At 45.8% G+C, this 13,998-nt stretch overlaps 1 protein-coding gene across 2 annotated transcripts; it reads right to left on the minus strand.

Moving 5' to 3' along the window:
* Nucleotides 1–907: 907 nt before the first annotated feature.
* Nucleotides 908–13,449, minus strand: SOCS2 (suppressor of cytokine signaling 2). Of its 2 annotated transcripts, none has more exons than XM_033953074.1 (3): nt 12,953–13,449; nt 11,795–12,069; nt 908–2,034 (listed from the first exon to the last, which is right to left on the minus strand). In XM_033953074.1, the coding sequence occupies exons 2-3, from the start codon at nt 11,982–11,984 to the stop codon at nt 1,577–1,579; spliced, it is 648 nt and encodes a 215-aa protein (XP_033808965.1). In that variant the 5' UTR covers nt 11,985–12,069; nt 12,953–13,449; the 3' UTR covers nt 908–1,576. The 2 variants fall into 2 exon arrangements, with proteins under 2 accessions (XP_033808965.1, XP_033808964.1); XM_033953073.1 differs by having other exon boundaries at nt 12,598–13,448.
* Nucleotides 13,450–13,998: the final 549 nt, after the last annotated feature.

Consider the following 13,998-nt stretch of genomic DNA (forward strand, 5'->3'; position numbering starts at 1 on the left):
TTTTTGTTCTTTTTTTCTCTTTATTACATCCTTGTATATTCTACATCCCAATAACTTATAATAGCTTGAAAAGCATATATATCGAAAAGGAATTAATAGTGTATCACTTAGCTTAAGATCCTTATCGGTTCCCCTTCCCGACGCGTTTCGGATCTTTTTCAAGGTCGGGGGACCCCCGACCTTGAAAAAGATCCGAAACGCGTCGGGAAGGGGAACCGATAAGGATCTTAAGCTAAGTGATACACTTTTAATTCCTTTTCGATATATATGCTTTTCAAGCTATTATAAGTTATTGGGATGTAGAATATACAAGGATGTAATAAAGAGAAAAAAAGAACAAAAATGTATCTCCACAAAAAATATTTTTCACTCTCCATGTAAAGGGAATGGTGAAGAATTCCAACACCACTGACTTGTTCTGAGTACAGTGGAATCTGAATTCCCATTGGAGTGTGTAAGGTTTCCTGAGCACTACTTTTTGAGGTTACTATTTAGCCACTGTAGGCACATAACTTAACAGTCTTAATTGGCTTTAATTGGACTTAATTGGAAGGTACCTAACTTAAATGATTCTATAAGTAGGTGCCTATTCCAAAGCACCTACCTAAAAGGGGTGTGGTTAGAGGCGGATCTTAAGCATGCGAGTTAGGCACCTAACTTAGGTGCAAGTATTTAGGTGAAGAAAACCCTAGCATAAATAGGGTACGCCTCAAGTTAGAATGCCTAGCGATGTCTAAACCCACTTAAGTGATGCGCCCAACTTTTATAGAATTGTACTTAGCGCCATACTAGTTGGCGCCAATTTTTTAGGTTCACTATACAGAATCGGGCCTTAAAAGCAGCTTGAACTCTCAGATAGCACTCATCTATTTAAAAAAAACACAAAAAACCAGAACCTATGTATGCTTACATAAGTTTTATTGTATAGTCTTGATACATCAATGAATATACACTTTAAATAGGCAAATAATTTTATGCTCATACAAAAATACATTGAAAAATGTGTTTCTACATTGTAGAAAGCAGCCATCTGCTGTTAACGAAACAGCAGTCAACAGACAAGAACAATTTTAAAGTTTTTGCGTCAGCAGTCCTCTAGATCTGGCCAAAAGGTAAACCCATGAATACAGCAAGAGACCAGATTCTTCTCGGAACTACATACAGGTTGATACAGAACCAATACTGTGTACATTTGGTAAATAACTTCTGCATCAGGAAATAAAGTGGATAATAAGATACGGAACAGGATTACTATTGTGCTTTATATTAAAAAGGTATCGGGGAAGTTTTTACATGTTTCTGAATTCATTAGTCAGTAACCGTTCCCAAAACAGTTGCCGATTTTGGTAGGAGATTTGAGATTTACTGCACAAGCTCTGCCAGTTGGCTCGAGCCGTCTACCATTGTTGGACGATGAAGGCAATTCTATATAAAACAAATAGAAAGGACTTTCTTGAAAAGTGAAGCTACTGATCAGGCTCATTTTCACATGAAATTCCACATGTATACCTGACTCCCAGATGTTTCATTACCATTAGGATAGCAGCATCCAAAGCTGTATTCTTCCAAGGGTTTTCTATACATGGTACTGATATTCTGTTAAATAATCTTTTAGTCTTGTAGGCAACGGTAACTCACATATCTTCCTGGTGTATTTGTTGACTGTAAGTCTACAGAGATGCTGTAATGATGGTGTTGAGGCATAGAGGGGCCTAGTCAACCAAAAGTGCACAGCCCTACTTGGAAGCGATTCGGACTCAGTTTTGCGATCCTTGGACAGAAGGACATAGTATTCCACAAGGCGGACAACACTCTCAAACTGTTTGAGCTTTGCTCGGACACAGAAAATAGAGTCCAATCTGAACTTGCCTTCTTGATATTCTATACGCAAGTTAGTTGGTCCTGCCGTTGTCTTCACGGAGATTGTCAAGAGGTATTCGGCGTGGGAGCTGTCTCTGAGCAAGAAAGTTCCTGCGGGGGCATCTTGGAGCAGTTCTTTGGCTTCGTTGACGTTCATGCTGCCCCAGTACCATCCTGTTGGAGCAGAAAAAGGCCATCTTTACAAACACTAACATAAGCTTTAGTTACTAGGGAGGTGATGGATGCGATGTGACTCATTTCACAAAATGAACCCCCCCCCCACACACACACACACAATAAATTTCTTAAGACACTTAAGACTTCATGATTTTATTCATTAAGAGCTAAATTCCATATTTGGCGGCCAAAAGGCCAGATTCTAAAGACGGCATCCCAATGGTAGGCAGCAGTAGGCATCTTAATGCCGTCTAATTGGGACGCATCTTTTAAAGTGATGGGGTGAAGGACGCCTACAGCGTAGGTGTTATTCGCACGTGTACGGAGACATCTAGGAATGCCTATGGACGCCCAAGGCTGGTGTAGGTGTAGTTTACGCCAAAGTGGTCTTAGGCGTCCATAGGCATGAGTCAGTCACTTTAGATGTAGGCCTGTAAAAATCTGGCCTTCTTTTAATGCATCTGTAGAAGAAGACACGATTCTGGACATGGCGATTAGAACACATGGTTAGCACCGTTTCGCAGGTGCCTACTGAGGTGGTTGCCATTTCCAGAATCAGGCCCACAAAGCGGTATTCTATAAGCTGCGTTTAAAGTTAAGCGTGGTTTATAAAATAGCGCTTATACCTAGTGACTGGGCGCCTAAATTTAAGTGTAGCCATATGCACCAATGGAAAAACAGAATGCAAATGTCTGCGCCTTAGTTTACGTGCAGATACCCGATCTATAATTACACGCGCAACTGAAAGTGATGTCCCCTATCCGCTCATTTCTGCGCCTCCTTTGAGTCGCGTGTGAAGTTTAGATGCGGATCCTGCACCTAGATTTACTTGCATAACTTGATTGTAATTAGCACCAACTGCTTATTAACCCTTTAGTTGGTATTGCTGCTCAGAAGCAACATGTGTTTCGATGGCTCTCATGGGAGATCTGCATTAGAGAATGACATGGGAACCCATTTTCCCGTCCTGGAGAGTTCTTTTCCTGTCTTTGCCCCCTTCCTGCAAGCTCCGTCCTCATCTACACAAGCCTCAAACACTTTGTAATCATTAAGTGTTTGAGGCTTGTGCGGTTAAGGTAGAGCTTACAGGAATGGGCAAAGGACAGGACGACAAAACTCACGGGGATGGGACAGGGACAAATTTGGCCCCGTGTCATTCTCTAATTTGCATCTCCAAATGCTTGTTACTTGGCACTGTTGTTCTCGTTCAACATCAAATTATGTAAAGCGGTCATTTCACAATCTGCCAATTAAAGGGTTATGCTAATTGCTGGCACCAGCTTGTTATTCAATTAAATTGTGAATGGAAAAATTTTTTAATAGAATTTGAGGGTAAATGTTTTCTAGGAAAAAAAAAAGTATGACTTCTTTTTATTTGACCTGTACCCCCCTTCTTGAGATCCTCTTGAAAGCAGGCAAGTAGCAATAATCAGATCTTTTAAGGAACTGTAATAATTCTTCATATCAGCAGGCTGGCTTCTCTTTTTGCTGATCAATATTTGACCATTTGCCTCCACCCTTCTTAGATTTTGTTACGTAAAAAACTTTTTAAGGCTATAGAAGCCCATTCAAAATCATTTGGAGGTGCCACTGCTACAAAAAAGTTATTAATCCCCCCCACACACTTTTTACAAAACCACAATAGCGATTTTTAGCGTAGGCCAGTGCGCTGAATGCTCTGAGTTTCAAGTTTAATGGAGATTTGATTAATCGCTTAATCATAATTCTAAGCGATGTACATAATTAAAATTACAAAATGTGGGGAACAATACAATAAATAACAAAAATCAGGTCTGACAAGATTATTGACAAATGTAACAAAACTAAGAACATAAGGGAAGAGAGGGATAAGAACTACAAATTATTTAAAAGTTAAAGAGACATATAAGGGAGATACAGAAGGAAAGGGAAGTTAAAAATTACTTCAATAAAATTAGAGAGAAAAAGTAAAATTGGTTGGAAGACTAAACGGCTAATTTTTAAAGGTGTCTTTAAAAAGAAAGCTCTTTAGTTTACTTTTGAATTTTTCTAAGTTGTGTTCTTCCCTCAAGTGAATAGGAAGTGAGTTCCAAGTTTGGGGGGCTGTAACAGAAAAAATCAATTGCCGTCTAGTATTAATAATTCTAAGAGAGGGAATCGTCAGCAAGTGCAGTTCAGTAGATCTTAACGTTCTATTGGAAGTATATGGAATTAATAACTTATAAATGAAAGCTGGAGTTTTGTAAAGAAGGGATTTGAATGTGAGCAAACATAGTTTATATCAGGGATCTCAAAGTCCCTCCTTGAGGGCCGCAATCAAGTCGGGTTTTCAGGATTTCCCCAATGAATATGTATTGAAAGCAGTGCATGCACATAGATCTCATGCATATTCATTGGGGAAATCCTGAAAACCCGACTGGATTGTGGCCTTCAAGGAGGGACTTTGAGACCCCTGGTTTATATGTTATCCGGTGAGCAACTGGAAGCCAGTGCGCTTTATTGAGAAGGGGTGTTACGTGATCAAACTTCTTGGCTTTGAATATGAGCTTGATAGAAGCATTCTGAATAATTTGTAGACGCTTGATTTCATTTTGAGCTATTCCCTTGAATAGGGCATTGCAGTAATCAATTTTGGAAATCATGAGAGAGCTGCTCCCGATGATCATAGGAACTCTATGAGTGTCAGGAGCAGCGCAGAGCATTCAGAGTGCCAGCCTGTGCTAAAAACCGTTATCGTGGTTTTGTTAAAAAAAAAAAATAATAAATAAAAAGGCGTGTGTGTGTTTGGGAGAGGAGCTTGCTATCAACAACCCATTTTTTCTGACTCTGGTCTCCAAATTGCTGAGAACATTTAAGGTCTCTCCCCACCACCCCACTCAAATTCACAGGAATAGTCAGATGTGCTCAATAAATCAGACACTGTTTTTTATGTTAGAATTTAAACCACTTTAGTGGAATGGATGTTTATCCTCAAGAGCGCAGTGCTGGCACCTTGTTCATTTTTGTAGAAATACATATCTAATACAGTCAAACCTCGGTTTGCGAGTAACGTGGTTTGTGAATGTTTTACAAGACGAGCATAACACTCCCAAAAATCTTACCTTGCAAACCGAGTGCTGTCCTGATACAGAGTGAATTAAGCCGGTGTCAGGTCAAAAGCGCGCCGAGACAAAGGCGCACGCAGACAATTGAGCGCAGCGCGGAGGTGCACGCCGCAGAAAATTACTGATTTTAGGGCTCCGACGGGGGGGGGGGGGCGTGGGGGGAACCCCCCAATTTTACTTAATAGAGATCACGCCGCGTTGTGGGGGCGTTGTGGGGGGTTGTAACCCCCCAATTTTACTTAATAGAGATCACGCCGCGTTGTGGGGGCGTTGTGGGGGGTTGTAACCCCCCACATTTTACTGAAAACTTCACTTTTTCCCTGTTTTTAGGGAAAAAGTTAAGTTTACAGTAAAATGTGGAGAGTTACAACCCCCAAACCCCCCACAACGCCGGCGCGATCTCTATTAAGTAAACTGGGGGGGGGCTCCCCAACAAAAACCCCCGTTGGAGCCCCTAAAAACTGTAATTTTCTTCGGCGCGCGCCTCCGTCTTGCGCTCAGTTGTCAGCGCGCACCTTTGTCTTTCGCGGGGATGTCTATGAACCATTAAGCCGGCCCGATAACGGAAGCAGTCTCCTCCCTACTCCTCACACTCCCAGCACGCTCCCTTTGTCAATTGGCAGGTGCTCTTCTCGCGCGCAGGCGACTACGTTCCACGCAATCTTTTTCTTTCTCAACTCCCTCCCCTTCCGCCACCAGTAACACCCCCAGCCACGTGCGCTCACTTTTAACCAATGAGCACAGGCCGGTGAGCTGCAGCTGTATAGGAACATGCCCCAGAAATTAACAGAGAGGGAAGGTGCCGGTGAGCTGCGGTCGTATAGGAGCATACCCTAGAAATCAACGGAGAGGGAAATCTACTGTTCTCCATGTTGCCTGGCTTTGATGAAGGGCTGAGAAGGAGCTGATGGATGCACCATGTCCGCCAGCCTGGGGCTGTCCTTTCCTGCAAGCCTCACCGCCGGTGCCGGCAGCAGTAGAAGAGAGGGGTTGGGGCTTCGCTGACTGTGCTGCTGAGAGGGGAGGGGAGACGAGACATGCCAGTGAGGAACCGGTACAACCTGGTGGAGGACGGAGGAGATGCATCGTCCTGAAGTAGGGGGCAGCTGTACGGGGACCCTGACGGAAGGAAGTGACCCTGCTGAAGGGGCTGCGGCACCCAGACATCATTCAGGCAGGTACCCACACCTGAGCCACCATAGGAAAAACCTTGGTTATGGAATGAATCGTTTGAGTTTACATTGTGGCGGCCTATGGGGAATTTTGCTTTGATATATGAGTGCTTTGGATTACGAGCATGCTTCTGGAACGAATTATGCTCGTAAACCAAGGTACCACTGTACATCAATTTAAGCACAGCATTATACACAAAGTAGAAAGAATAAAAACACATTAGAAGACAATAGAAAACCAACGAATTGGAAAAGGAGGAGCCAAGAGTTAAGTTTTACAACCCTGGTTCGCAGAGCTGCTTTAAAAAATGCTGGGACTATTAATTCTAAGAAATAGGGTGTGAAAGATTGTTTGATTTACTGCATTTCTGGGTTAGCAGCAGCCCTGCTTAAATGGAAATTCAAGTTCTGCACAAAAGGTGTCAAAAGGGTTTTTTTATTAGACAATTTAAGAATAAGGTCTGTGTCAGCAAGAGAATTGTTTCAACAAAAAACTGCCAGTGAAAGAAGTTTAATTTTTGATTAATATCCAGGAAAAGAGAAAAATCTTACAATGCTTACTGAAAGAAATTGCCCGAGTTTAATCTAATATAATAAAACGCTAAATAATATTAATCTTTTATATTAATAATATTAATAATTTAATCTAATATAATAAAACGCGCATGCTCACTCTACCACCGTGTTGCCTGATATGTAGTTCCGTGGTCGGCAGAGTGCGCATGCGCGCATACAAGGGTCCCTCACTCCGTCTAACATAGCGGTCTCGGCAGCGACTCCCCCTCCCGTCCTCACTCCGTCAAACTGGCCGTCAGCGCTGGACTCCCTGCTCTCCACCTCTCAAGCTGCGGTGTCGGCTCCTCTCACGAGCCTGCACCAGCGTCGGAGAAGGCTTCCAACGCTGGCAGGGATTGTGAGAGGAGCCGCCGCCGGCACTTTTAAACTTTAAATAAATCCTTCAGCCGCAGCAGGCCAGCCCGCGGGAAGGGAAGCGGGGGCCAAAAAAGAACAGGACTCCAGCTACTGGAATGCAGGCTAGACCGCGGGAAGGGAAGGGGGAGGGGCCGAACGGAGCAGGCCAGATCGCCTTAAGGGAAGGGAGGGGCCGAACGGAGCAGGACAGCTCGCGGTAAGAGAAGGGAATGGGGGGGGGGGGGAAAATGCTGCTACTGTTTCACAGGGACCTGGAGGGGAAGGGAAACACCGCTGCTGTTTCTGCAAAGGAAAGTGTGTGTGTGTGGGGGGGGAATGCTACTACTACTTCACAGAGACCTAGAGGAGAAGGGAAATATCACTGCTACTTCTGCAAAGGAAAGTGGGGGGGAGGGAATGCTGCTACTACTTCACAGGGACCTGGAGGGGAAGGGGAAGGGAAATACCGCTGCTGCTTCTGCAAAGAAAAGTGGGGGGGAAGGAGGGAAATGCTGTTGCTGCTGAAATGGGGTGAACATGCTGCTGCACATGGAAAAGGAGGGAAATAATGACAGACAGACAGCGGGAGGGAGGAAGAAAGACACAGGGGCAGGGAGAGGGATAGAAAGACAGACAGAGAAAGGTGGTCAGGGAGAGAGAGAGAGACACAGCGGGAGGGAGAGAGACAGAAAGACCGGCAGACATATATTCTAGCACCCGTTAATATAACAGGCTTAATGACTAGAGAGAGACAGAAAGAAATACAGACTAAGGAGGCCAGGGAGAGAGACAGACAGAAATAAAGATAGACAGGGCACCAAAGAGACAGACAGAAAGAAAGACAGACAAAGGGTGCCAGGGAGAGAGAGAGAAAAATAGCAGGAGGGAGAGAGACAGAAAGAAAGGAAGAAAGAGACAGGAGCAGGGAGAGAGACATAAATAAACCAGGCATATATTCTAGCACCCGTTAATGTAACGGGCTTAAACACTAGTATATATATAGTCCTGCAACAAGTTTTCTAACCAAGGTTTCACAAAAATTAAATGTTTTCTGACAAACGTTTCTAAGACATATTGGTGCTTCCAACTATTGCTGGCTTTTTCCATAATGGTATTACAGTATATTTTTACTGTCCACTAGGACCAATTAACAGAGAGCAAAGCTCTAAGGACTACTACTGCTTCAAAGCCATAACAGGTTCATCCCCAATCTATCTGTCGCACCATTTTGAATTTCCAGGCACCACTTGCACACGTAATGCCTATCAATTCGCCTTCCCCTCCCTGAAGGGCTGTACCTATAAGAGATTCCTTGATAGAACACTGTCATTTGAAGCAGGCAAATGGAATAAATGTCTAACCACCCTCATCTCCAATTCACCCTCCTACCAATCCTTCAGGAAATCAATTAAAGCCTATCTCTTTGATAAATTTCTCTGACTCCTTCCTGCCTTATAACATCTCTGAAACATTTCCGGATATACCTAACTACTCTCGGCTTACCAATGTAATTTGAAAGTTTTTTTCTTCTGTAACATCGCTGTCTAAGTACAGTCTCTTCCTCTGTAAACCGCTCTGAACTGCTCGTGGTATTGCGGTATACAAAAATAAAGTTATTATTAAAGCCAAGAGCCCCCCCCCCACACACACACACATAACTGTGCCAGTTTTCCCACGGAGGGAGTGAGGGAACTTTGGGCTAGATTCACTAAGCAAACACCGATAGGTTTGCGCTCAATTTCCGACGACGGCTCGATTCACTAATCTTCCTCCAGACCCCACCCACACCCGATCCGATCTGCACATGCAAATGAGTAAAAAGGCATGTAAATTTCTTAAGGCACCGATTCATGAAACCATTTGGTCCAAACCGACTGGTCTTTCCGATCCAAAAAGTTTCGACTGCTGAGTACCAGTCGCTTTGCATACTCGCCGACTATTCCTGCCTAGCAACTGCCGCGTGCATGTTAAGAACCCCATTAAAAATATATATCTACCCCGTAAAAAATCCAAAATATATCTAAACTTTAAATATATGTAAACTTTCATGTATATATGCGTTAGAAATATATTTTTTGGGGGGGGAATGCGCATAGTGAGCGCGGGAGTGAATCTCAGATTTGTAATGCACATGGCAAGAAAATCGCAGATTAACCCCGTGCAAATCAAAAATAACTTTTAAGGGTCAGCTATCCTTCCCCCCCCCTTTCTTCCCGCTAGATTGTCGCGTGCATCTGACGTCACGGGGTTGCCTTTGGTTGCTTCGTGCTTCACGGCAGAAAGAGCTGCACAGCCTCCCAGGATTTATAGGCTGTATACAACAGCGCGTGATCACAGCGCATTCAACTGCTGTTAACTGTTGTGCCTTCTAGCAACTTAGTTCTTTTCCTGAGAGAAACGGACGGCGCTCGTCAGCTACGCTATCTGCTTCTTTTGGAACACGAGTAGGCCAAGGAGAGGTCGGTAAAAACTACAGTTCTCATATTACATTTTTTTTACGACAACAATGCTTTGCGGTAGGCGCATTCAGAACCCGCCAACAATGTCCACGATTAAACCCCGCCCCATTTCTACGCGGTGACGTCCTAAAGAGCTAGCGCATGTGTTATGTGCTTCAAAACCAACAAGGAGACAGTGCGCAGGCGCGTCGATCGATGTTATGGCGAGACGTGCGCGCGCATGGGAGGGGGGGGCGTATTTACGATTTGATCATTTGCATGGGCAAGCGTTACTGAATCGATCGGCCAGAATGACTCGGAAACGGATAGGAGAGGAATCGGAGCGATTTGCGGACTTTAGTGAATCTAGCCTATTAAAGAAAAAAGAGAAGAGCACACACCTATCGGATGCGTTATACTACAAAATGCAATTTTTGTACACTTATCGCCTTTATTTCAGTTTAGTTTACCCCCCCCCCAAAAAAAAAGAAGAAAGAAATAACAAATAAGTTTAAATGAAGGCGGATCTGCAGCATTGCACTAGCGAATTAGGCCTTTGAATTAAAAACGTAGCAACCGGAGATTTTTTTTTTTTAAGTTCATTTCGTCTGGATGGTTGCAGTTTGTTCTGTCTTAAAAGCCTTCATCTTGCAGCAGGATCGGGACTTTTCAAATTGATTTACTTAAAGTTTGAGACTAGAAAATTTCTTTGCACAAGACTATTTTCTCTAAGTAGATCTAAGGGAGGGGGAGGTGGAGGAGGCGGCGGCGGATTACTTGGAATGTTCAAAAGTTTAAACCGGTTGCTAATTCGGGTATATCAAGATTTGGAAGGCCAAAATCGCCCGGGCGGAGGGGGTGGGTGGGTGGATTTGGAACCCACGGAGACATCCGTGATGCGACCTATTCAGCAGAAATCCCAAGATTCAAGACAGGTCTGTCCGTGGACCATTTAATAGCGTTTCTGCTACCAGCGTCTACACCGACGAGCCAACAACAAAAAAAAAGCTAAATCGGAGTAAACGAGTTACAAGAATCCGGGCACAAACAAAACAAGTCACCACCTCCGAGGCACTAATCAGGCTTTAAACTCCGGCAATTGGAGTTGTCCACGTGACAGACAGGGGGGGGGGGGGGAAAATGCAACCCATTGGCAACTTGGAACTGCCAGAAAGGTCCACCGAGGTATATCCTAACCACATTCCGACTTAGCCAAAGAAATCGCCTCCCCAAAATAAGATACGTTGTAGGGCCAAACCACTAGGCCAAACGAGATGGTTGCCTAGGGCAGAGATCTCAAAGTCCCTCCTTGAGGGCCGAATCCAGTCGGGTTTTCAGGATTTCCCCAATGAATATGTATGAGATCTATGTGTATGCACTGCTTTCAATGCATATTCATTGGGGAAATCCTGAAAACCCGACTGGATTGCGGCCCTCCAGGAGGGACTTTGACACCCCTGAGCTAAGCTAAAACATTTCTTTCCAGATATACACCAAAAACAAAACTGCAGAAAATGTACAAGGTACAGGAATTTAGTCAAACGTGTAAAAATCAATAAAAAGTAATCAGAATAAAAATTGGTATCCAGAAATTAGTTCTTGATGCCGGGGCCGGCATGTCTTATGGCAAGAACTAATTTCTGGATACCAATTTTTATTCTGATTACTTTTTATTGATTTTTACACTTTTGACTAAATTCCCTTACCCTTGTACATTTTCTGCAGTTTTGCGTTGCAATTTTACTGCAGTTCTTGTGTGTAATACACCAATTTTGATTACAAGGGGGGGGGGGGAGTCACTACTTACACCAAATATGAAGTCTAGAAACATCTATCCTCAATCAAGGGAGTAGAAAAAACCTACGGTAATGCCGGAAGATATACAAACCCATGCCTCACTTTTACTTTAGCAGGCGGATCCCATTACAATAACATTGGGTAATCGTATCGCCCCTAATTTATCTTTAGCAATACCGTGCATTAAAAAAAAACCCATCCCCCCCCCCCCAAACCTTTTACATTCTATATTTTTATAAAGTTCTAGAACTAGCAGAACGTGAGTCGCTTTTAAAATAGCTACCCCGGGAGGGATCACCCAAGTCCCGTGCGGTCAACCTGGACTATTTATTCAGCAAAGCGCCTTAACCCCTACCTGACTTCCTCAGCTCGTCCATGGCTAGGGCGACGCGGTCCTCCGGGACCAGGGGACTGACCGGGCCCAGGTCGCCCTCCGCGCTGTCCGGGGTCTCCACAGATCGCGGGGTCATTGGAAGATCCAGTTCGCATGTGAGAAGTTCCGCCCAGCAAAGGAAAGACTGAGCGTCCAGAAAAGTAGCGTTCATCGGTAGAGACCAGACGGAAAACTCAATCCAGAGCGTCCCCAAGAAAGCTTAGTCTTAAAAAAGGAACTCGAACGAGAAGCTTCTCCTAGAATGGAAGGGGGGGGGGGGGGAATAAGAATTAATATATATCAAATCCGCAAAACAGAGATGAAAATAATATTTCGTCTTAATAAAAGGAGCGAAATTTAACGCCGCTGCAAATTTAAAAGACGCGCAGCGTCTCAGATAAACGCACTTTGTAGACGTCTAACCTGCAAAAGTTCCCAATGAGACACTAATTAACAAGGTGATCAGTGCATGTTGGAAGTAAGATTTCATTTGCAAATTAAAAAGGGGGGGGGGGGAGACGCACAGTTTGCAACACCCAAATTAAAAAGGCAATTCTTGCAATTCACCGAGCCAGACGGATATCCACGAGGGACAGTGCAAGGGCGACCGCCGCGTTTGTTTCTTGCAACAAAATCCAGCGGAGGCGCCTTTTTTTTTAATGCCCCCCCCCCCCCCCCCCCCCCATCTCTGGAGCAAGTGCTTGCTGTCGAGGGATCCAGACTAACGCGATCCTTTCGAAGAACTCCAGAGCCAACCCACGAAAGATGCCACTTCTGCCCCTTACCTCTTTCTTCTCGGGCGGCTCGATTCTCTCGGAGAAACCTCGTCCGGGGGCATCGATTGTTTAAAAATCTGGGTCTAATTGGCGGGTCGATGGCAGATCGTGTTAGATCCCCCCCAAATGCGTCCGATCGCTCCCGATCTCAACCCGAGGAATTATTTGCATTTCTTAGAAGAGAAAATCTCTCCCCCCCCTCCCGGGGCACCGCGGAAGATCCGGAGGCGGAGATCGGCGGCGCTTGGCGGGAGCATAGGAGGGGGATCGACCGGGATCAGGAGCGCAGGAAGACGGGCTGAGGAAGGGACAAAGCCACGGAGGTTGCGCCGCCGTCACTGCACCAGCTGCATCCCGCACCCACCGAGAGTCCGGGGCGGGGGGCCGGGGCTCATCCCCCGGGCGCCGGGAAAACGCTTAGCCGGAGGGCAGCTGGGCAGGATGTGAGCGGCCGCATCTGCTCCCGGGAGCCGCTTCTCACGCCGCCCCGGCTCTCCCCTCCCCCTCCGCCACCATGCAAAAAAGGCCGCTTTCCAGGAACTTTCCAGGAATCGCGTCACGTGGGCTCCATCGGCTCGCGGCCGCCTGGGCTCCGCTTCTCTTTGAAATCCCCTCCCCCGCCCCACCCGTGCTCCTCGGGAGGGGGGGGGGGATTGCACGGTCTGCTTAAGGGTGTCGGTGGTGCACCTCGAGCTGCGTCTTTCTCCGACCCCCCCCCCAGGCCGCCAACACCGTTTGGGGAGAAAGCGAGGGAGGGGGGGGGGTCGTCCCCTCGGGTACGGCCGGTGTTATACGTGCCGGGGATCCGCAAAGCTCCCGGGCAGGTGCCTTAAGACTTAGAACCCCTTAATGCAGGGGGGGGGGCTCGGGGCAATCGCTCTGTTTGCGCCCCCGGCCTCCCCTGCACTGGTTACCTGCATGCAAAATGCTTAAAATGCAGGTAACTAGTGAGGTGCATGCCCCCCCCCCCCCAAGCGCGAGTGCGGTGCATGCCCCCCCCCCAAGCGCGAGTGCGGTGCATGCCATCCCCCCCCCCCCCAAGCGCGAGGTTTCAGTTCTACAAGTCTATAACACGTTCTTAAGATGTGCTTTCTATTCAAACTACTGCCAGGTGATCGTAGGGCTAGGCAGTTGCACTTCGAAAGCTGCCCCTTCATCCTAGTTGCCCTTCTTCACTTCCTCCCTCGCTTTTCAGCGTCCCCGTTTGCCAGATTGTTTTGCGGTGGAAACGTTGCAAAAGAACTTCTCCCGTGAGGGCAGGGGTGGTTGGTTTTGGTTTTGTTTTTTTTGTTCACCTGCGTTTTAACGCGGGGGACGTGAAACTAGCGCCCCCCTCTGGCCACTTACCCAGACATTCTAGGTAATATGCAGAAATAAAACAAAATGGGGAAAAAAGATTATTGGGATAAC

This window comes from Geotrypetes seraphini, chromosome 7, assembly GCF_902459505.1.
Source record: "Geotrypetes seraphini chromosome 7, aGeoSer1.1, whole genome shotgun sequence".
NCBI classification, from domain to species: domain Eukaryota; kingdom Metazoa; phylum Chordata; class Amphibia; order Gymnophiona; family Dermophiidae; genus Geotrypetes; species Geotrypetes seraphini.

What these genes read in the sequence shown, in the direction of transcription:
- SOCS2 (XM_033953074.1), bottom strand. Translation starts at nt 11,984, where the DNA reads ATGAACGCTACTTTTCTGGACGCTCAGTCTTTCCTTTGCTGGGCGGAA. An exon ending in GGACGAGCTGAGGAAGTCAG is followed by an intron (nt 2,035 to 11,794) that starts GTAGGGGTTAAG and finishes CTGCTCCAACAG; the next exon opens with GATGGTACTGGGGCAGCATG.